Source organism: Passer montanus, unplaced genomic scaffold, assembly GCF_014805655.1.
Source record: "Passer montanus isolate IOZ18808 unplaced genomic scaffold, ASM1480565v1 scaffold13, whole genome shotgun sequence".
In the NCBI taxonomy this organism is placed as follows: Eukaryota; Metazoa; Chordata; class Aves; order Passeriformes; family Passeridae; genus Passer; species Passer montanus.
The window spans coordinates 5,286,838-5,307,358 of record NW_024359832.1 but is presented as its reverse complement, the minus strand read 5'-3'; the positions used below and the strand labels follow the sequence as shown (position 1 = coordinate 5,307,358).

Here is a 20,521-nt window from a genome sequence, read left to right as displayed (position 1 = left end):
GAGCGGCCGCCGCCATGATGCCGGCCCTGGCCGCCCCGCGGCGCGGCTGCCGCGGCCTCTACCGCCTGTACCTGCGGTGCCAGGCGGCGCCGCGGCCCCGCGCCTGCCACGGTGAGTCCTGCGGGGCCCGGGGCTCGCAGGGAGCTGGGACGGAGCTCCGCGGTCGCCTGGGGCGCAGCGAGTGCCGGCGGTGGTGGCAGCCGGGGTCCCTCCCGGAGCGGTAGCGCCGCGGGCACCCGCGGTCCGGGGAGCGGCGGCTGCTGTCTGGGGGTCGGCTGTGAAAAGAAGGAAAACGCGGAGGTGTTTTGGGAGCGGGGCCGGGTGTCCTCGGCCGGGCTGTGCCAGCCCTTCTGACGTAAAAAGGCAGTCATGGCCGAGCCGGGCCGGAGTTTGCAGTAATTGCGGAAAATACAGCGCGGCCTTACCGGGCTGCCGCTGGCCCGAGGGGCGAGCCCTGGCTCGCTTTAGGCCACACATCTCAGGGAATTTGAGTTCCGAGCAGTTTTCCCCCTTTCTGTGTAGTCACGATTAAGTTGCAGCAAATGCTCTTTTTCTTTAGCAGTTTCTTGTGTGTGTGTGAATGAGTAGGAAAAATACCCTCTAAATGTGCTGATTAAGTTTCCCTTGCTCCAGTATCACAAAAGCTTAGGAAACCACTGCTTATCTTGTGCCAGTGTTGTAGTGTTTTATAAATTCGTAATAAGTAAGTTCAGTGAACTGCGTTGACTTCAATATTAAGGGCTTTTGTCACATTGTGACAACTGTCAGTAAGAGCTGTCCTTTTTTGGGGAAATTTTTCCTTCTGTAAGGTTCAGGTTGTTGCATATAGACATGCAGGTGTGCACAAGACTAAAAAGGGAAGCTGTTGAGACTTTTACAGAATGGACAATTCTGTAAAATATTATCCTTTTTTTTGGTGACATCTGTGTTATTCATGGTTATGTCGTCATGCTTGGTATGATTTTCTCTGCTTAATTGTTTTTATAAATTTATTTGTATAAGAGACTCTATCTCTTAATTGTTTTTAAAAATGTATTTATTTTTTAGTGAGTGCTTTCCAAAGCAGACAGTTTCCCTGCTGCATTTCTGGTTGGAGGTGTTATTTACCCTCTCTACAGAAGTATTGTGCTCCCTAAAAGAAACTGATTGCTGATACAGGTTGGTCTGTACTGCAACTCTGCTTTTGGCTAATCTTTTGAGATGGAAGATTGCCTACCCAGGGTGGTTTCTCAGTGGACTTTTTTGCATCTTTATCTTGTAATTTGTCTGTTGTGAATGCTGCAAAGTTTAAGGCACTTCCCTGTAAAATGTTTTGTACAACGTTGTCTGCTTTTCTATGTGATTTCTGTAGCAGCTGTATAATTTGCACACAATTCTGTTTTTCTTCATTGGTAAGCCATGATTTGTACAGAGTGTGCACAGAGTGAAATGAAATGGCAACACTGGCTAACGGTTTTGTAGTGATCTGTATTTGTTCTTTTATCAATATATGGTTTTTAAAGACTTTGAGGCAGTATGACTAGAATGAGACAATGCATCACAAAGCCAGTCTTGCCAAATAGCTTTGGTTTTTGGGTTTTTTTTTTAACCCTTAAGATAATCCAGAGGTTTCTGGGAAAAACGCATACTGGAGTGTGGGAAAAACCCCCTGGAGTTAGAATGAAATTGAGAAGTGGATGTTTGAAGGAAGGTAGTGAAAGCATGCTATGTACTCTCATTTTGTAGTTCATAAACATGGGTAAAATGTGTGTGGGTCAGTACTTACAAGCTAACTTTCCATAACTTATGCTGCCAGAGCAGGACCTCTTTTCCTTCTTCTTCCTTCCAAAATGGCTGCCTGAAACAGCTTTCTTTTCTTCACCTTGTTAGGATGGAAAGTTTCAATGAAAAGTGGAAGCCTGTCTTATATTCTGCCATGTAATCGTCTGCCTGTGCAGTTGATGAGTCAAGTGAGAGTTTATACCTCCAATGGTCAGAAGAAAGATCTTGGATCAGAAGATACAAATGGATCAGCCCGTGGAGAAACCCTGCATAAAGTTGAAACAGGTAATACTAAGCTACAATAAAGAGTATTTATAAAAATGTAAAAGCTTACTGTATTTGCTGATAACAGTTTTTTAAATTGTATGATATTACGATTACAGAATACTTAGTATTTTTGGTTGTGAGCATCTATATAGGAAATTCAAATGCATAAGCAGGGAGGAATGCTGAAATTTATTTCTTGGTCATTCTGAAATTTTAAGGGTTTAAGTTTAGAGTAATCAAATTGAAACTGATGGAAAAAATGTGGATGTTGAAAGGGCTTAAGTAATTTAAGGGATAAGCAATGGCATGTGTTACTCATCTTTCACAACTTTGCTTATTTATTTGAATTTTTTTGGTAGTGTTTCTGGTGTGTTGTGTCAAAGGAATTAATGGTAAAGATTGAATGAGTGCCACTATTGAGCATTGTGGCGTCTCAAGGCCAGGCTATAAATGACTGGTAAAGAGGGTTGAGCTGTTTCATCAGCTGTAGCTTTCTAATCTGACAGCTGTTAGAACTGCAGCATTCACATTAAACACTTGATACAGTGTGCATAACCTGACCCTCCCTGCTGTTCAGTCGTCGATCTGGTGCTTGTTAGGTGCTTGTGAAATTCAGAAGTGTCTTGTCCTTGCTTCATTGTAACATCCTCTATTTTTGATGCTTGTTAACTGCACGACTGCACAGATACAGGCTGCAAGACTGTGCTTAGGAGATAACAGATGCTTTTCAAAATGAAAGCTCTCTTTCTTTGTGCTTTTGTCTACAATGGAGTGGTCTTCTAAAGAAAATTTCCTTTTCCTTGTCAGGATAGCAGATATTTGTTTCTTCTTTAGTAACTGGTAAATTCTTGGGGCTTGCAACAGTCTTTAAAAGCTAGTAACTGTAGCCAACTAAGAGGCTTACATTCTGATGTTTAAGTTCAAAAGTGGCTCTTAAACATTGTTCAGTCTTGACAATGCTACTATATCAACCTCTACTTGTCTGAAAAACTGATTGTGAATGGAAGTATTCTGTATCCTTTTTCCTCAGTGATGCACTATGATTTTGTTCTGACTCTAAGCCAAAGTAATAAACTTTGAAAGGGTACTTGATGTACATAGATCTCTGTCCATGGATATAATCTTAATGCTTTTGTCCTTTCCCGGTAAGAAAAGAAAGGAAAGGAACAACAAAAGGATTTTGTTTCTTTTGTTTTCAAGTGAAAGGGATGACTGTTTGAGGAATGCTAGTTCATTATGGTGCAACTTTATTTGCTATGTAGGAAGATCAACTTCATAAATTTATGAGTGTTATTTTTCAAAAAAAAGTATCCTTGAATTATTAGGTGTAGTTCTCAATTGCTTTTAGGGAATTAATTAATTGCCTTATTGAAACATAGTTTCAGGCTTCAAAAGAATCTGGTCTTTAAATAATTTGAGTACTATGTTAGGCTAGAAGTACCTCATTACTTAGCACTAACCTGCTAAAAAAATCTTAATTAAAAAAAATATATCACTTTGAATAAGGTAATTTTTAATTTTGTGAATGACTATGAATGTGTGGCAAACCTCCGATGTTACAGAGTGGTAGGACACAAAGGAGTGGGTATATTGGTTTGTCATGTTAGAATCATAAGGTTTTTGTTCTGAAAGCTGTGTCGAGATGTATGAGACAAGGATGCAATATTTGTTTGAATTTCCAAGTATTACTTCTGGTTTCTAACTAGAAATCTCACTAAAATTACTGGAATTTGTGGTTTTCCAAATATTAAGATTCATTTCACTATTGTAAGTTATATTTTGTTGGTTTTTTTTTAATAGAATCATATCCTCAGGTTTCAAAACCAGCTAAAAGACTTTGTTTTCATTCTAGCTCCAGTTTATTACCTATGAGTTGTGGATTTTAGTTTAATATTCTGTGTTTTAAGGAGCTAACTTTTTGTAAATGAAAAAGCTTCTGTCCCTTAAAATTGAATTCCAGCTTGGAAAACACTCTGATACAGAGAAGCCATGAGCCATATAGTGTTAATTATATTTACTGACCTACAGTTTTAAAACTTGTCCCAAAACAGAAGTACACTGTTAAAATATATTTCTTTAAATTTGAAGTGCTTTCTGAAATATGTTCCAAATTGGTGCTCTTCTGCAAGCTGCTAGAAGCTTATTGATCAATGTTATATTAAATATTTACTTTTTTTTTCCTCTCTGACTTTTAAGAGTTTTGGATGTTGGAAATCAGTCAGATGCATTTTTTAATTGTCAGGGTGCAGTGCAATATTAAGATATATTTTAATGTTATGTCAGTCAAACTCTTTACTGAATAGAAAAGTAGGTACTTCCATATTTACAATGAGCTTTAATTTTCTTTTACAGGACAAGATACAACCAATGCAGGCCAAAAGCAGTCTTCACCTAAACAGCCAATCCAAGTAAAAGGTAAAGTAATATTTAATGTATTGGAACTTTACTGCTGTTTGCTAGTAGTAAAAAAAAAAAAAGAGTGTAAGGAAACTGTGGCTCCTCTTCAGTTGTGTAAGCAAGTTATGTGAATAGCATTTTCAAACACACTTGTGTGCCAGCTTTGTTTGGTACTGTTTGTTTGAAAATTACTCATAAAAAAATCAAACATAGCAGTATTTCTTCTAATGACTCTTCTGTGTTTGTTTGTAATTTTCATTTAAGCTGCAGAGTTCCTTAGGAAAAGACTGACTTGTTTTTTCATGTATTGTTGCAGTCTGTCCTCCTTGCATGCCTCCTTTTTAGGCATGTCCATTCTCCCTCTCAGACTTAATGTGGCTAAGCTGAATACTTGATCTTCCCCATTCCTTGTTCTAAGTCTTCCTCTGTTCTTTCTTATTACTGAGTTAATCTAATCAGTGTTGCTTCTAAATATATTTTGACCACATGAACTGCCTAATCTGAGTTCTGTAAAATTCCTATTTGTGTGTAGTAATGTGGTGGGCTTGGCACTGGCTGGACACCAGGTGCCACTGGTCTATCACTCCCCTCCTTAGTTGGATAGGGTAGAGAAAATGTAGTGACAGGCTTATGAGTTGAGATAAGGACAGGGAGAGATCACTCACCAAGTACTGTCATGGGCAAAACAGATTGCACTTGGGGAAAATCAGTTATTTTATTGCCAGTCAAATCAGACTACAATATTGAGAAATAAAAACTAAATCTTAAAATACTTTCCACTAACCCTTCACTTCTTCTCAGGCTTAATCTTCTCCTGCTTTTCTCCACCATCTCATCCCCAGTGGTGCAGGGGGATGTCAGTTTCTTTAGATTTATTGTCTCTTAGTGTATGCATGCAGGGGAAGATGCAAGGTAGATAGGAGAAATTTCTGTGAAATAATTGTGAAAATAGATAGATGTTTCAGTAAGAGTTTTCTCTCTCTTAATTAAAGATGTTCAAGGAGAAATGTTTATGTTAAGGATTTTGCTAGTGTCTAGAAAGTGGAATTCTAGTCTTAAAATGCTGCTCTGGCTGAGAAACTTACTGCTCCAAGTATTACTAAGTATTAGAAAGACAGTAACATTTTTTAAGGCTCACTAATCTCAAACGTGCTTTTTAAAGTGTTTTATTTACATCATCTTTTGTTGAGCTTGTCTTTCTTTTGGAAATAAGGGGTTTTTTTGCCTCCACATTTACCACAGTTTTATACAGTTATTTGAACTAGGAGTAGGATTGTTGGTATACTGTGCAATATACAATTACAGTACAATATATACAATGTACAATATATGATTTATGTTAGTGAAATGGACCTGTATTTCTGAAAGGCAAGTTAGTAAGTTTTTGATAAATCCATAAGTTGTTTTTTAGTAAGGTTAATGTGATTTGACTGTATATTTGTTTTAAATAAAAGATGGGAAATGTTCTTGATTAAAAATTATCAGTCTGTTCTAACCCTAGTAAATAGTGTACTGTTTTTAGGAAATATCTAAAGTCTCTTTCATTACCTTCACTCAGGAGCTTTGTGGGATGAATGTGATTATTCAGGGACTTAAAAAATTCTTCAAGTTCAATGTGGATGAGAGAAATCAGATTATTGTGATAAATATTGATACCTGTGCTGTTAGTGCATCATGGAGAGTCAAGCAATATATTTTGCTATTAAGCATCAAAACACAGAAATAGGACAATGTAGAACTCTGGGAAAATTTTCTCAAAGTCTTTAAAAGCATTGTCTTTCTGTAAGTATCATGTGACTTAAGGAGTAGTTCTGGACCAGCTACAGAAATCATATCAATCCTGTGATTTGCAAGAAGTTCATGTGTTCTCTAAAGTCTTCTCTCCAGTAGAATCTGGGCTTTTTAAGTTGTATTCTGTAATGTTAGTTACATTACAGTGTTACTTAGTTGTATTATAATTTTCTAAATGTAACTAGTTTTCCAGTGAGTGTGGTTTTAATGCATGTTAGTGTACAGTGATTTATATTTGAGAATAAGATGAAGTTATGTACATACAGACAAGTAGAAAATAATAGCATAAATTTAAAATTCCATTTATAATTTTTCTGAATATGTATGGTATTCTTTTCCTTGTGCATGAAAATTTGATGTGATAAGAGTACATCTTCCAGACTTAAAAAACATTATAATTAAAGCATGTATGTTTTTAATTGTTATAAATGCCCAATGTTGAGAGTACTAAATTTGAACATAATAGTTGAGAAAAATTATGTATACAGTCTGTCTCATTTCTCTATATGCTCTGCAAAGGTCAAAAGTCTTATCTGCAGAAAGTGAACTTGATTATTAGAAAAAATAGAAATGGGGCAGCCTGTTGCTATTTCAGTTGTTAGACCAAGAGTTTCCAAATGACAATATTTGAATGAAACAGCTTTTTTTTCAAAGGGTTTCCAAATGGCCATATTTGAATGGTATTTATGTAGCCAAGCATCATCTCTGACATCAAAGTTGAAGAAGTAGCTGACTGTGGCAGCTAGGTTTGAGAACCCTGAACTGCAGCTTAAAAAGTAGCAGTTATGGAGCAGTTATTCTACCTTACTCATTTCCACAATGAGGAAGATACCTTTCTCTTCACTGTCAATTTTCTCTATCACTGACACTGTTTTTCAGATTTCCAGTAAGAGATATGACAGTATGATACTGGATTGAATTAATTTTTGAGGTTTCTACTGTAGTCTCTATGAGTGACTTGTGTATCTATTTTTTTTTTAAGTGAAACCAGTCCTTAAAAAAAGAGAATATGGACCAAAATACACACAGAATAACTTCATCACTGGAGTCAGAGCAATAAATGAGTTTTGTCTTAAATCCAGGTATGATGGATTTGAGTTGAGATTTAAATTCTGAATATTTGTTCATTTCTGCATGAGAAGTAACTGTGATTGTAGAATGATTTTGCACAACTTTTTCTAAATGTTTTTATGGTGAACATAATTGTAAGTGGCTGAAGTTAGTTCTTGCTTAGTTTTACAGTGGACTAGGAGCTTGCACTCGCTATTCATGTTTCAGTACTTGCTTCTTAAAGTAGTTGATTTGTACTTATGAGACCATAAATCTACCTGGGGGGAGACACCTCTGTTCCTCCTGTTTTTACATAATGGTGTGGATGCCCTAATGTGTAGCTCAGCACAGGAAATTTTATCTGTTTCCCTGAGTCGCTTTGTTATCTTCAGCCTTTTGCAGCTTGTGCTAGGAGTGGAAATTTTGGGATTAAATTTTATTTTCACGTGACTGCTGATTTCCATTTAGGGAGGCTAGTTCATAAAGCCTCTTGCTTAGCATATGTGTACATTATCAGTTGTGTACAGATTGTTCATTGAATGTTTTATAATTTAATGTCTTAATTCTTTGTCTTCAGTTTGTAGCATTTCATAGTATGGAGATATGATTTGGACTTTTGGATGTGAAAAACAGTTTTCAATAGCCTGCTAGAGATCTTTTGCTTCATGTTGTCTGTCTGTTCTATTTGAAGTGACAACTTCCCTTTTTTTGTACAACAAATTAGTAATATGAAAATGGTAGATCACCCAGACATAAAAGTCAAATCAGAACAATATGATCCTTTTCTTACACTAAACTCTTTGTCTGCTTTCCTTAGTGATTTAGACCAGCTGAGAAAAATTAAGCGACGAAGTCCCCATGATGACACTGAGACTTTCACGGTGTACCTGAGATCCGATGTAGAGGCAAAGTAAGAACATTTAAAAAGGATGATATGAGAGAGAGAAAAGAGGTTCAAAAGTTGGGTTTGCAGTGTGAAAGGGCAATAATGTTTTCCATTTTCTATCTGAACGTATGTTATATCCTGATTATTATAATTACATGGTGTATAAGAATTCAGTAGTATGGTTTTATGCTTGAAAAAAAAGTTGCATGAATAGAAACATTTTTAAGATACTTTTACTTCATGCAGGTCTCTTGAAGTTTGGGGTAGTCCAGAGGCTCTTGCCAGAGAAAGAAAGCGACGTAAAGAGGCAGAGATCAAGTACAGAGAAAGTAAGTATAGAGTTTTCAAATACCTTGAAATATAGCAAGAAAGTATGATTGCTAGAAATCCACAAGATAGAGTTACTTTATTGAAAACATGTAAATTTGTAACTAGTAATTGCTGACTAGGTTTTAAGGCATAATCTTAGAGTAAAATGTTACTATCTATGCACATACGGTCTGTTACTGTCTTGCAATTTATCATCTTTGTGATATAGGAAGAACATATATTCAGTGGATATCTATAGTCGTACTCTTGGCAGGGGGCTTTCAATTTTTTGATGATAATTTACATTTTCAATGCTTTTGCATTTTATTTAATTGAGAATTTTGAGAAGAGTTAAAACTCATCCAAATATTTATACCATGCCACTACTCAGTTATTTTACTCTGAAAAGAATTCAGCTTGCCTTTGTGTTTCAGAAGGGGGGAAGTACCCCCGAATAATTTTTTTTGTATATTCATATTTTTGTTATCCTTGCTGGTATTATCAATAATATGTACAGACAAATCAGTAGTTTGTGACATATTTGGATCTGTCTAGTTAGTTAAAATCACACAAGAGGCAATACCGCTTCAAGATACTTAGTCCAGTTGTGTACCTTAAAATGAGAGGTCAATTTTTTTTTGAAACAGTTGTGCCACTAGAACACCCTTCTGTCAAAAAAGGCTGGAGCTGCAGACACCTGTTAAGGTATCTGTAAGTGTACTGAAAGTGCAGTCAGGAACCTTAACATTTTTATTGACCTGAATAATAATTTCTGTATATAAATAAAATGAATTTGCAGAAGTATATTTTGAGGTTTTTTCCTGTGCATTATCATTTGTTGGTAGAAATGGTAACCATGTATGGGATCATAACAGATTGTATTTGGCATTTTGCATAACAACATGTGTTTCTGATTAACAATATCAAGGGAGGAGTTCTTTCTTAGATCATCTAGCTCTCATTAGAAGTTGGGTGCTGCATAAAAAAAGTAGACTTCAATTCCTGAAACTACTGGTTGCTAGCACATATTCATGATGCAAATTTTGTACTGCAGATCTGTTCAGAAACCAAAGGCTGTTGTGGGAATATAAGGAGTTCTTTGGAAATACTAAGGTAAGGTCATTTTCAAGTGTTTGGCTAGAAAAGTATAGTGGAGTGTGTTATGACACCTTTTGAAGGAAAATTTGTGTAACTGAATATTACTGGAAGATTTTTTTGCACTGTGATATACCAGATCTATATCTGATTGTTATGCAGTAGTAAATGTTGTGATGATAGCTTGAATGGGTTCCTACTGTGACAATGTAATCCATCAGTAAGAGGGTTTTCTTTCAGTTGCCTTCTTATCAAAATTGCAGCTGTACACATGATTTCAAGTATAACCTATTACTATGTGTGGTGAATATAGTGTTAATTAAAAAAACCTAAGTAAGTTTCTTTAAGAAAAAAGACCCTAGAAGATGAATGCTTTTGTCTGTGTACTGCTGGCACTTTGTTTTTGCTTAAGTAGACACACAAACTAGGTCCAGGTGCTTGGGTGTGCAGAATGATTCCTTAGTGGGCTCTGGGCCTTGTGGCTGCAGTGGCCTCTGCTGGGGACTTCGTTGGAGGTTTCTTTTTAATAGCCAACCATTTGTAGAAATACCTAAGACCCAATTGCAGTTTGGCTGAACATTTAGTAGTAAATTAGTTGCCTTCAAGAACTTTTTCATTACAAGGCAAGTGCAAAGATTTTTATTTAATTTGTATGGTAAGTGTCTGATGAGATCAAGATTTAATTACTAAATAATCTGTTATTTTTTTATGTAGCCACGCTCCAGTACAGCAACTATGTTTTTCAAGGGACCAGGGAAGGTGGTAATGGTAGCTATTTGCATGTAAGTAAAAAAAAGAAAAAAAAAAGTTTTGTTTATGCAATGAAAGTAATTTATTTATATTGTCTTGGAAATAGTATCAGTGTGTGTATTTAAGATAAAGATGGCTGTGTCTGTAACTAAAGTTACAGAGAAGAGCAATTCTTTTTGAGTTGATCACCCTATACTGTTTCTTAAAGGACAACTAAAATTTTGAAGGACCTGAAGAAGCAGGTATTTAAAGTTGTCCGTTTTTCTTGCTCCTTCTTGAGATGAAGCTTTTTATACATTTTAAAGAATGTTCCATATGATCAACAGAAAAGAATTCACTTTTCTCTGTATACTGTTATTTCTTTTCTAATCGAAAGCTGCCTTCTCAGAATCTGCTGGGTTTGCTTCCTCTAACTTGAATATAATTTCTGGCACGTGTTAAAATATGCCACTAGAAGATGTTGTTAATAATTTCTTCTCACACTTTATTTAGATACTTAAAAAATTGGCAATAAGCTGTAGAAACGTCTACACAATACACACTGAGCGTCTTAATGGAGAAGTTCCATAGATAATTTTTACAGTGACATCCTTGTCTTCCTGTCAGTTGTCTCACATCTGTATCCTACTGAGAATGGCTCAGACTGAGGATGAAGTAGGGAATCTTGCTCTACAGTATTGGTGGAGGATGTGTAGGAGGTAAAGGATTGAAAAAATAGAAATGGAAGTTGTACAGACTTGTATTCTCCCACTGGTAGAAAATTAGTTGCTCTGAGTAGTGAGTGTGATGGTAGTTTTCAGGAAGTGTAACTTATTTGGAGCTGCTTAGAAGTTAATGATTTCTGAAAAGTAAATTGTGTATCTTTATCAAGTTTAGCTGAAAGGACTTTTTTCACAGTAACCATGCAGAAAATCCCTAAGAATTATCTGTTTGCACAGCTCTCTAATTATTAAACTGATATTTGAGCTGACCCCTTTCTGGCAGATAACACATGATTGTACAGCACTTCTGGCTTTGCTGAAAATATTAAACATCAACTATTCTGTTATTTCTTCTCTTTGTTTTCAGAAATGGGTTAAATTTTTTCTTTAAGCTACTTGCTTGGGTTTACACGGGTTCTGCAAGTATGTTTTCAGAAGCCATACATTCTTTAGCAGACACATGTAACCAGGTGAGTATTTTTTTCCATTCTGCTCAAGTTAGTACTTGTAGTAAAACTGGGGATAAAGACAGATACTTAGAGTAGTTGTGATGCACTTGAATTTAAAAAAATAGGATGCTTCTTTATTTGTATTAATGTAAAAATGAGAAGTCAGAATGCAGATTTTGAAGTTTTTTAGAAGTAAGTTGCAAGAGTAGAGTTGCAGTAAGAACTGTACTCAGCTACTTCATGGATCATGAGTAGTACTTGAAACTAAAATGATTTTGGTTAGTATTTTGGTTAAATGTTAACTAGAAATGCTTTTCCTGTCAGTTACTGTAATACAGTGTCAGACTTTGTTACTTATTCATCTTGTTTTCTTTTTCTATTCCTTGATTACCTATCAGCCTATCACAGCACGAGTAGCCCCATATGTGGTACGTTTACTTTGAGAAGTGGAGTGGCAGGCTCAGAATTTGACATGTAATATTAATGTGCAGGGATAAAATTATTGTTGTTTCTTCCAGTGTTTTCTGTAGTGTGCTTGAAACACATGTTATGAGACTTGAAATGATATTGCAAGGCTTTGGGGGGGAAAAAAATCAACCCTTAAAGAAAGGGTTGAAGGAAAGGCTCCTGCAGCTCAAGCAAGAGGAGTCCTTGAGTAGCTTGTCACTCATAAAATGCAAGTCTTGTGCTCCTCCAAATCTGAGAAATCTATGGGACCTTAGAGCAGACTGAATATCTTGAAAAGTCTATTAACATAGTTTTGGCAAACTTTTTGCTTGCGTTGGACCCCGTATGCTTCTCTGTCCAGAAAGACTGAGTTGAAAACTCACAGTTTGTTTGATGATTTCACAGTCTCAGGTGATCCAGATGCAAAGTGAAGACAGGGGTGCTCCTAATTCAACTGATAAGGCTGGCCTCCCCATAAATTTAAGTGTGTCAGTGTATAGGTGAACCAAGTTTAATAGTGGTATCACATTGAAGAGCTACTCTGTTTTTTAAATGTCAAAGTTGACTGAAATGGGGAGGTTTGTTTTGTTTTTCCAAGTAATTGAGTGTGTGGTTTTGGGAGAAACACAGGAGAAACCTTGCTTCCTCAAAGCAGCTTGCTGCTGCTAAGACTAAAGTATCTGCATTTTAATACTTGGTACTATGTTTCATTATCCATAGTCTTAAACAAAACACATGCTTTGCAAAATTCAGGTCTAGATTTATAACTTCCTGCATCAACAACTTAATACATGCCTAATTAAATATACCCCAGGTAGGCAATTTAGATAGCAAGAGGTTTTCTTCCTTCAAAATATGCAGATAAGTTGCAGTGTAAAGTTACTGCTTTAAATGTTGACATCACCCTACTACACCACAGTCTCAGTATAGTTTCTCTTCGAGAGGGATTTATTTACATAGCTTTGTTCCCTGAGCAACTTCATTCCTTCACACTGAAGCACAGCAACAACACTTGTGATTACACTTAATGTTCATTTTCAGTTGCGATTCTAAAATTATAATTAACAGTAATTATATATACACACACACACACCATATAATTGCATATATATTATATATGTAGGTATAACTAACAATTTTTTGGGAGTGGTAAATTTAGATGACAAATTTGGAGGATTATATTCCAGCTCTAGTAAGATATCAGTAGCAAAGCATATATGCAGTTCAACAAATTACATCTGCCTTTACCTTTCAAGTTCAGTTGATACAGAAAGTTTCTAATTTTTTTTTTTTAATCTTTTGTTTTAAATAGGCATTGCTGGCTTTGGGCATCAGTCAGTCTGCGAGGACACCTGACCCTAGTCATCCGTAAGCTTTTTGAGTAAATAAAGATTTTGGTAACTATATTTAGCAGTAAGATGCGTCCTTGTTTGTGCATCACCTTGTTGTTTTAATGTGCTGTTTTGTGTCATTTCTGAAACATATTATTTCTGCTTTTACAACAGCTAAAATAAGAAAAGGGTTTTCTTTCAAGCTCCAGGAGTTAAAATTTCAATGGCTTGGTACATGTGTTGGGTTCTTTTATTTTTTTTGTGGTATGCTTTTGCTCTGTTTTATTTTAATTGCCATTATTTCTCTAAGTTGTCCTGGGCTCTTCTGCCTCTTCCAACTAATAGATCTACTTTTTAAACACTGTTCATTAATCACAGAATTAAAGCCATGAATCACAGGATTAAAAAAAAAAATAAATTACTGTCCTCTTCCTTTTTTCGATAAAGTGCTTTTATGCAAGCTAGTTACTTGTACCATAAGGAGTTGTGTTTGATATAAACTGCTCCTTGTTTGTATCTAGTCATAGGGATATTACTTGATAAGTTCTTACAAGTTCATGAAAGTTATAAGCTGTACTCTCCATGATATTTTCTCAGTGTTGAGCTATTTTATTCCTCATATGTTTGGACAAGTCATTAATTCTTTAAGTACTACTTCAAAAATGTGTCTAATTTATGGGATTAGTTATGCTTTTTTTCATTAACAGCATTGTTAAAATTTGGAAAATTTAAATCTCAAATTTGTGCAAATATTCATCATATCTCATTTTTTCCTCTCACTCCTTTCTGTTCTTCCTTAATACAGACTAAGAAGTGCACTGTTTGTAGATGGAGTTAAAACCAAAAAAAGGAATAAACACAAACTTTAAATATTGCTTTAATTCCTCTATTGCACTTAAAAACTGCAAGTGTTAGCTGAACTACTGAGAAATGTGTAAATTTTTTTCCCATTAAAATACTAGGCTGCTCACAAAACTAGAGTCCACATTTAGAAGTAGCATTTCACTAAAATCTTAAAGTGGTACAAATGTTGTTTTAGGTTTTTTTTCAGTTTAAAATAACATCCTCAGTCATTGTATAAGAGCTAATACAGCTGTTTAAAAACAAATTAGAAAAACATTTATGCTTGATGTCCTTAGATGCATTAGATATCCTTTTTCAAGTAGGTTCTTTTTCCCCCTTGGATTAGATTGGATTTAGCAGCTTTGTCTTAAATAGATACCAAGTCATATGATGATAATTTAAGACATGTAAAAATTAATGGCAAACTCTGAGATATGTTTGTAGAGATGTAGAATCTTATATTCCTAAAATAATTCTCCTCTCTTTCTTCTAGGTATGGTTTCACAAATATGCGCTATATTGCCTCCCTGATTAGTGGAGTAGGCATTTTCATGATGGGTGCAGGACTTTCTTGGTATCATGGGATCATCGGTTTACTCCACCCTCATCCTGTAGAATCTCTTCTCTGGGTAAGCTGATCTTGTTTGGTATTGTACCTAACACCAGTGACTTAATAAAAAATAGTGGCATAGTCTGGAACTCACTTCCTGAGTCGGTTTGAGTCCCAGCATAATCAATGCAAACCATTCTTAACGAAAATGTGTTTAAAAAAAAAATCTTTAAACTATAGTTGATCCTGTAGCGAAAGGAGCTGTTGTTTAAACCCTGCATCTTCCTTTCATATCCTCCCTTCCAAGAGGTCCTGCTTTCATGTTTTGGAAAATATTGCATGATCCAATTATTATTGGTTTCCTTCTGTTTAGGGACAATTACATGACACTGTGGATAATGTGGTTCTGGAATGCTACATTTGGATATCCTGTGGTGAAGAGATCTGTAGAAATATGCATATAATATAATGTCATATCTGATTCTTGTTTTTTCATACAGGCATACTGCATTTTAGCAGGATCATTGGTATCAGAAGGAGGTATGCAGTTTCAAGTTTCTATTTAAGTATTTGTAATCTCTTAAGATTACAATGCCAGTAATTACAGTAATAATTGATCTTTGCTTACCCAATGAAGTTTTGAGCTCTGTTGCAAAAAGAAACACGTGAAAACTTTTTTATATATGTCTGTATAGTAAGAAGTTGAAGACACAAAATTTGGAAAGTAGACATGGATTGCCTTTTTGGTATTAAACTATCAATGAATATAACTATTCTGATTTGTATGGGAGACACACTTGTGGAAAAAAAAGTAACTATACTTTATTCAAAGTACCAACAATAAGAGCTTTCTTGGTGATCTGTCACTGTGATATAACCAAAAACTCCTCTTTTCAAAATGGAAACGAGTCCTTTTGCCTCTAGCAATGTTCAGCCATAACTTTGTTGTTTCAGCCACCCTGCTTGTTGCTATAAATGAAATTCGGAGGAGTGCTCGAGCCAAGGGTCTTTCATTTTATCAATATGGTATGTATCAGTATAGCAGTAAGGTATGTAGTGTTATTTAAACACAATCTGTTCACTAGTATTTCAATAATGATATCAACAATTTTCTGTTTTCCCTCTTACTTTTCCCTTTATTGATCTGTTTTCTATTTTACTAACAATAACATTTTACAAATTAGGTGAGAACGGTTGATTTAAGAGTGCTATTAAACACTTGACTGTGTTTAAACATGTTTAAACATATGTGTTTTTCAGGATAAATGCCCCTTTTAATTTTTCTAACGTTTTTTAGAAGCTGCTATAACTGGGCTTGTTCTGTGTATGTATAAATGCTTTTGGAAGTGTGAGCATATGCAAAAATTCAGTTTACACCTATATAATTGCATTAATTGTTCTTTTAAATTGTTGTTGTTAGTATAGTTTAAGTTAATTTACTGTGTTAATGCATAACATAGTAAAGCTAAATTTTCAGAGCAATGTAACTTTTTTCTGTTGTGTGTGCAGTTGTGCAGAGTCGTGACCCTAGTACCAATGTGGTGTTACTGGAGGATGCTGCAGCAGTCCTGAGTGTGGCTGTAGCTGCAACCTGTATGGGACTGACTTCTTTAACAGGTAAAGTTCTGCACAGAATGTGGATTTTTCCTGTGCATGATATGAACAGAGCATTTAGTTTATGTTGGTTGACTTAAATATGTCTCTGCTCTTAATTTCTGATACTGGTACTCTGTAAGCAGATTTTTGAGCTGTTTTGTCATACAAACTAAGTTATTTTTTACGAAAGGTAAGATGATCTGTATGCCAAGTGGTTCAAAGTGCATCTTTGCTGCATAGTTAAATTTTCTAAAGAGGGATGTTTACTTATTCATCCCTTTTTAAGTAGTCATTTTTTAAAGGGAATAAATATTGGAATTTTGTTTCTTGTGGCTTCTAATGACTTAATTGCAAGTTTCACTTTTTATATAGAAGGAATTTTAAAATTTCATTTCTAGTTTCCTTCCTCAACTTCAAAACCAGTACTATTTCTATAGGTCTGAACATGAATAAATGTTTGAAACTTATTAAGTACTATGATTGTAGAAATGCTTAATACTTGCAAATTTTTCAGTTACTAATGAAAGAACACTGCATTTTGTTCTGCTACCTATGTTTCAGTGTATATAACTTTGTGTATAAATTTATGTTTACTAATATAGAAACACATACAGACGAGTTTACTCATTTAGTCCTGCAGGAGACAGGAGTGGTCAAGGGACAGGAGGGACTTAAGCCTTTGTTTTATGATAACATAACATAACAGCTTCATCATGTTCCTCAGTAGGAAAAAATTTCCACTGAATTAAGAAAAGAAAAAAGTAAAATAAATTACTGACTAAAAAAAACCAAAACCACCAACCAAAAAAATCTCACTAAAAAGCAAAACCCAGAAAACCCCTGAAAACTATGAACTCTTTTCAATGTGAAATTAGAATTCTCTGCTATCTTTTAGAAGTACTCTGTGAAACTAATTTGCTATATCTTGTTTAGGAAACCCCTATTATGACAGCGTGGGGTCTCTAGGTGTTGGAACTTTGTTGGGAACTGTGTCAGCATTTCTGATCTACACGAACACGGAGGCGCTGCTGGGACGATCCATTGAGCCTGAGCAGCTGCAGCGCCTCACCGAGTTACTGGAAAGTGATCCCGTCGTGAGGTAAGGACCTTCACAGCTCAGTCTCCACTATAAACAACAAAAAGCAAGAAAACATTTAATGAGAGAAATCTGGTAAGATTATTTTTGGTGTGGAGTCTTCTGTATAAGGATTCTAGGGTCTTTGTTATTGCTAACTTCTATTTCTGTGCTAAAACTTATAGTAAAAGAATACTTGTATTTCTTGGGTGTTCAACAGCTAAAATAGCATTGCAGATACATTCTGTCACAATAATTACAGGAACTGACAATGAACTAATGAGAGAGCCATCACAAACTTAAAACTACTTTCAAATTGATGAAATGCAAGCACTTAAATGATACTGTTATGTTGTTTGAATAGTTTATTAGCACCTAAATATTTAAATTCTGTTACTGTTAATATTCAGTGTGTGGAATCCTGTTGACAGGACATGCTGCAGTAGTATATGATGCAATGGATTCTTCATATTACATGCTTATAAATTAACTCATTGCTAATTTCTCCTTCTTAGCAAGTCTGCAATTTGTAGTAAACTTATAGCTCATTGTAATTCTAAATCTTGCTTAAATGCTTTTCAGTGAGCTATTTTAGCTTTACCCTATTAACCTTGATTTAGAAGCAAACTTCTTGTTTTCTTTTAGATCTTGATTTAGGAATATATTTCTGTGTAAATCAGCTGAAGTGTTGTAGTGCTTTTTTTATTTGTAGTAATTTTTGAGCTGTGGAGGGAAAAACTCCAAGCCCATTAGTTAATAATACCAGAGTACTTGAAAGAAACTAAGTGCTGGCACCATCACAGTTCTAAGCAAGAAGTCTGGATGATGTGCCCTTCATTCCAGAAGCTAAACAAGAATCCTTTTTGGAATAGAATTCTGTTAGAATTTTCACATGTCAGTAAATTAAGTATTTGTGGTGGCCCTGCATTAGTCTGAATGGTGAAGGATGTGTCAACAGTGCTGTGTTAGAGTAGGTGAGTTCACATGACTTCTGTACATGACTTCTGTAGTTCTTTTTTCCAAAGTGCAGGGTTGGCTTTTGCTTATCTCAGGATGAAATAATAAAATTTCTCCTAGGCCAAGTACCATTTTATATTGTAGTCCATTTTGTAGGTGGCTCTAACTTCTCAACAGAGCAGACTTAGTTCATGTTCTTCTTGCTGTAAACGTTTTTAAAAAACAATAAGTACCTTAATTTAAAAAAAAGCATGAATAATAAAAGAAATAAAGACTTGTGAGAAACAGCATATTTTTATTTCTTTGCGGTTAGAAGCTGAAACATGTTTAGGTGCTTATCATACTCTCTGTATGCACTTTGTCTTCAGTTATCTCTTTCTTAGAACCATTATGTTACCAGCTTTGATTCCTTTCTGTGCCCAGTTTGTTTTTGATCGAGTTCTTACAAGCTTGCTATCTCTAGCTTGGGTAATGTACATCTTCTAAGGTGACACCTGGTCTTAATCTCAGTTCTCTGCAATGTAAACTTATATTACCCTTGCTTGTTACTAGGTATAGATAGGTATGATTTGGAGAAAAAGTTGAAAAAAACCAAACCAAAGGCTGAAATAAGGGAAAAAATATAGCAGTGAAATGAGGAAGCCTTTTAACATTAGGTATTTCTTCCAAGGCCTACCTGTATATTTTCTTCAACATAAGCTTTGGACTTCTAGGAGTGTCAGGATTTTCTTGAACATTCAAACTCTCTCATTTTCTTAAATGGAGATGTGTAGTGTTGTGCTCTTACATATCCTTCTGAAACCAAATGTAAAAGAAAAAGCTCCTGATTTGGCCTGCTTCTAATAGTGACTAATATTTGCTTCTTTATTTCAACCTTTCAGGGCTTTCAGTTCTCAATGCAATGCTTTTTGCTGTTGCTGCTCCCAGAATATTCCTCTCTTATTCATTCAGGCATGGTTTGCAATGTTTATTTTCAGATGTGTTTTGCCAAATCAGGAGATCTATTAGGGAATCATTCAGTGTTCATCAGAAAGTATTTTAGATCCAAATTGACAAAAGGATCCAGGGGCTCTGATATCTACTCCCTGAGCCCCTGTTAGCACCACACTTAAGTTACTATTCCAGCAGTAGCTTGCCTGAACATTGTGATCCACTGCTAATTATGAAGTATTTGATTATCAGAAAATAACTGCTAATTATAACTGCTGTCCTACTAAAATAAGTCTCTGGTAGTGATATTTTTTAAACTAAATCTTGATACTTTATTTTTTTTTTATAACAGAATTGTTTGACAAGACCTACATTGCCTATAATCTTAATGACTGGAATTAGTGTTCTTAATACAGAATTCTTCTCTCCACCTTTCTAAATATTTTTCCTTCAGTTGGCAGGTGAAGCTGTCCTCACTTAAATGGATGGACTTATTTACTCTTCTTAAATTTTGGCACAGTGTTGTTAATCTGGTTTTTGTTTTAATTCTCATCAGTATTGCAAGATGAAAAATTAATTTGCCTTCAGTTATTCTTAGTTCTTTTAACTCTTGAATATAAATTATGGAACCTGTTGGATTAGAAGCATTTTCTTTCATTTAAATATCCAATATGCTTCTCTGCTCTAACGAGGGAAATGCTTTGTTGTACTAATCTTGCTTTTTTTTTTTTTAAGACACTTGCTGCGTGTTTTTTCCTATTCTGTTTCACCAGTAACAATTTTCCATTTCTGTCTAGTAGCAGGCTTGTTTCCATGTTATCCTTTGGTTTTGATATACTTAAAAAAGTTGGTTTGTATCACACTCTGTGACATTTTCTTCTGCTTCTCTTTTCAGCTTGTTGGACTTTATAATTTCCCCTTTCTTTTCATTTTTCTTAGTAATTTCTAGTTGTGTCCCATGTTTAACTCATGATCCTGAATAGGCTTTCAGAGTTGTTCTCAGCTGGAAAATGATTTGATTTTATTTTTGCTATACAAACATTCAATTCTTAACTCTCATTGGCACCTTTGGTGCATAAATCATTCTTGTGTTCAGCTTAACTGAACTGTGGGAGATTAGCCCTTCATAACTGTGAAATAAAATATGTGATGTGGTACAGACTCTGTCCTGATTCTGTTCTTATGGAATTTAATCACAGATTCCTAGACATAAGCTATTTTTAGTGACAGTTTCATCTTTAATTTTATTTCATTGTAACAGCTGTTGTGTAGTGGTGCTTCTGTTGTGCTGGAAAATCTGTCATTCTGGTTTGAACAAAACCCAAAAATATTACAA

The 20,521-nt window shown here is 35.2% G+C and overlaps 1 protein-coding gene across 2 annotated transcripts in view; it reads left to right on the top strand.

The window, feature by feature from the left end:
• Positions 1 to 6: 6 nt before the first annotated feature.
• Positions 7 to 20,521, top strand: part of SLC30A9 (solute carrier family 30 member 9) — a 33,511-nt gene continuing 12,996 nt past the window's right edge. Inside the window, exons 1-15 of one of the 2 annotated variants that reach the window (XM_039698829.1) lie at positions 7 to 111; positions 1,870 to 2,046; positions 4,381 to 4,443; positions 7,199 to 7,298; positions 8,084 to 8,176; positions 8,399 to 8,481; positions 9,516 to 9,574; positions 10,271 to 10,338; positions 11,375 to 11,477; positions 13,216 to 13,271; positions 14,571 to 14,706; positions 15,128 to 15,167; positions 15,582 to 15,653; positions 16,137 to 16,244; positions 17,157 to 17,322. In XM_039698829.1, the coding sequence (XP_039554763.1) occupies positions 15 to 111; positions 1,870 to 2,046; positions 4,381 to 4,443; positions 7,199 to 7,298; positions 8,084 to 8,176; positions 8,399 to 8,481; positions 9,516 to 9,574; positions 10,271 to 10,338; positions 11,375 to 11,477; positions 13,216 to 13,271; positions 14,571 to 14,706; positions 15,128 to 15,167; positions 15,582 to 15,653; positions 16,137 to 16,244; positions 17,157 to 17,322 (1,421 nt within the window). In that variant the 5' untranslated portion in view covers positions 7 to 14. Of the gene's footprint in view, positions 112 to 1,047; positions 1,159 to 1,869; positions 2,047 to 4,380; positions 4,444 to 7,198; positions 7,299 to 8,083; positions 8,177 to 8,398; positions 8,482 to 9,515; positions 9,575 to 10,270; positions 10,339 to 11,374; positions 11,478 to 13,215; positions 13,272 to 14,570; positions 14,707 to 15,127; positions 15,168 to 15,581; positions 15,654 to 16,136; positions 16,245 to 17,156; positions 17,323 to 20,521 lie in introns of those variants that run through there. The other variant, XM_039698830.1, reaches the window with a different exon arrangement.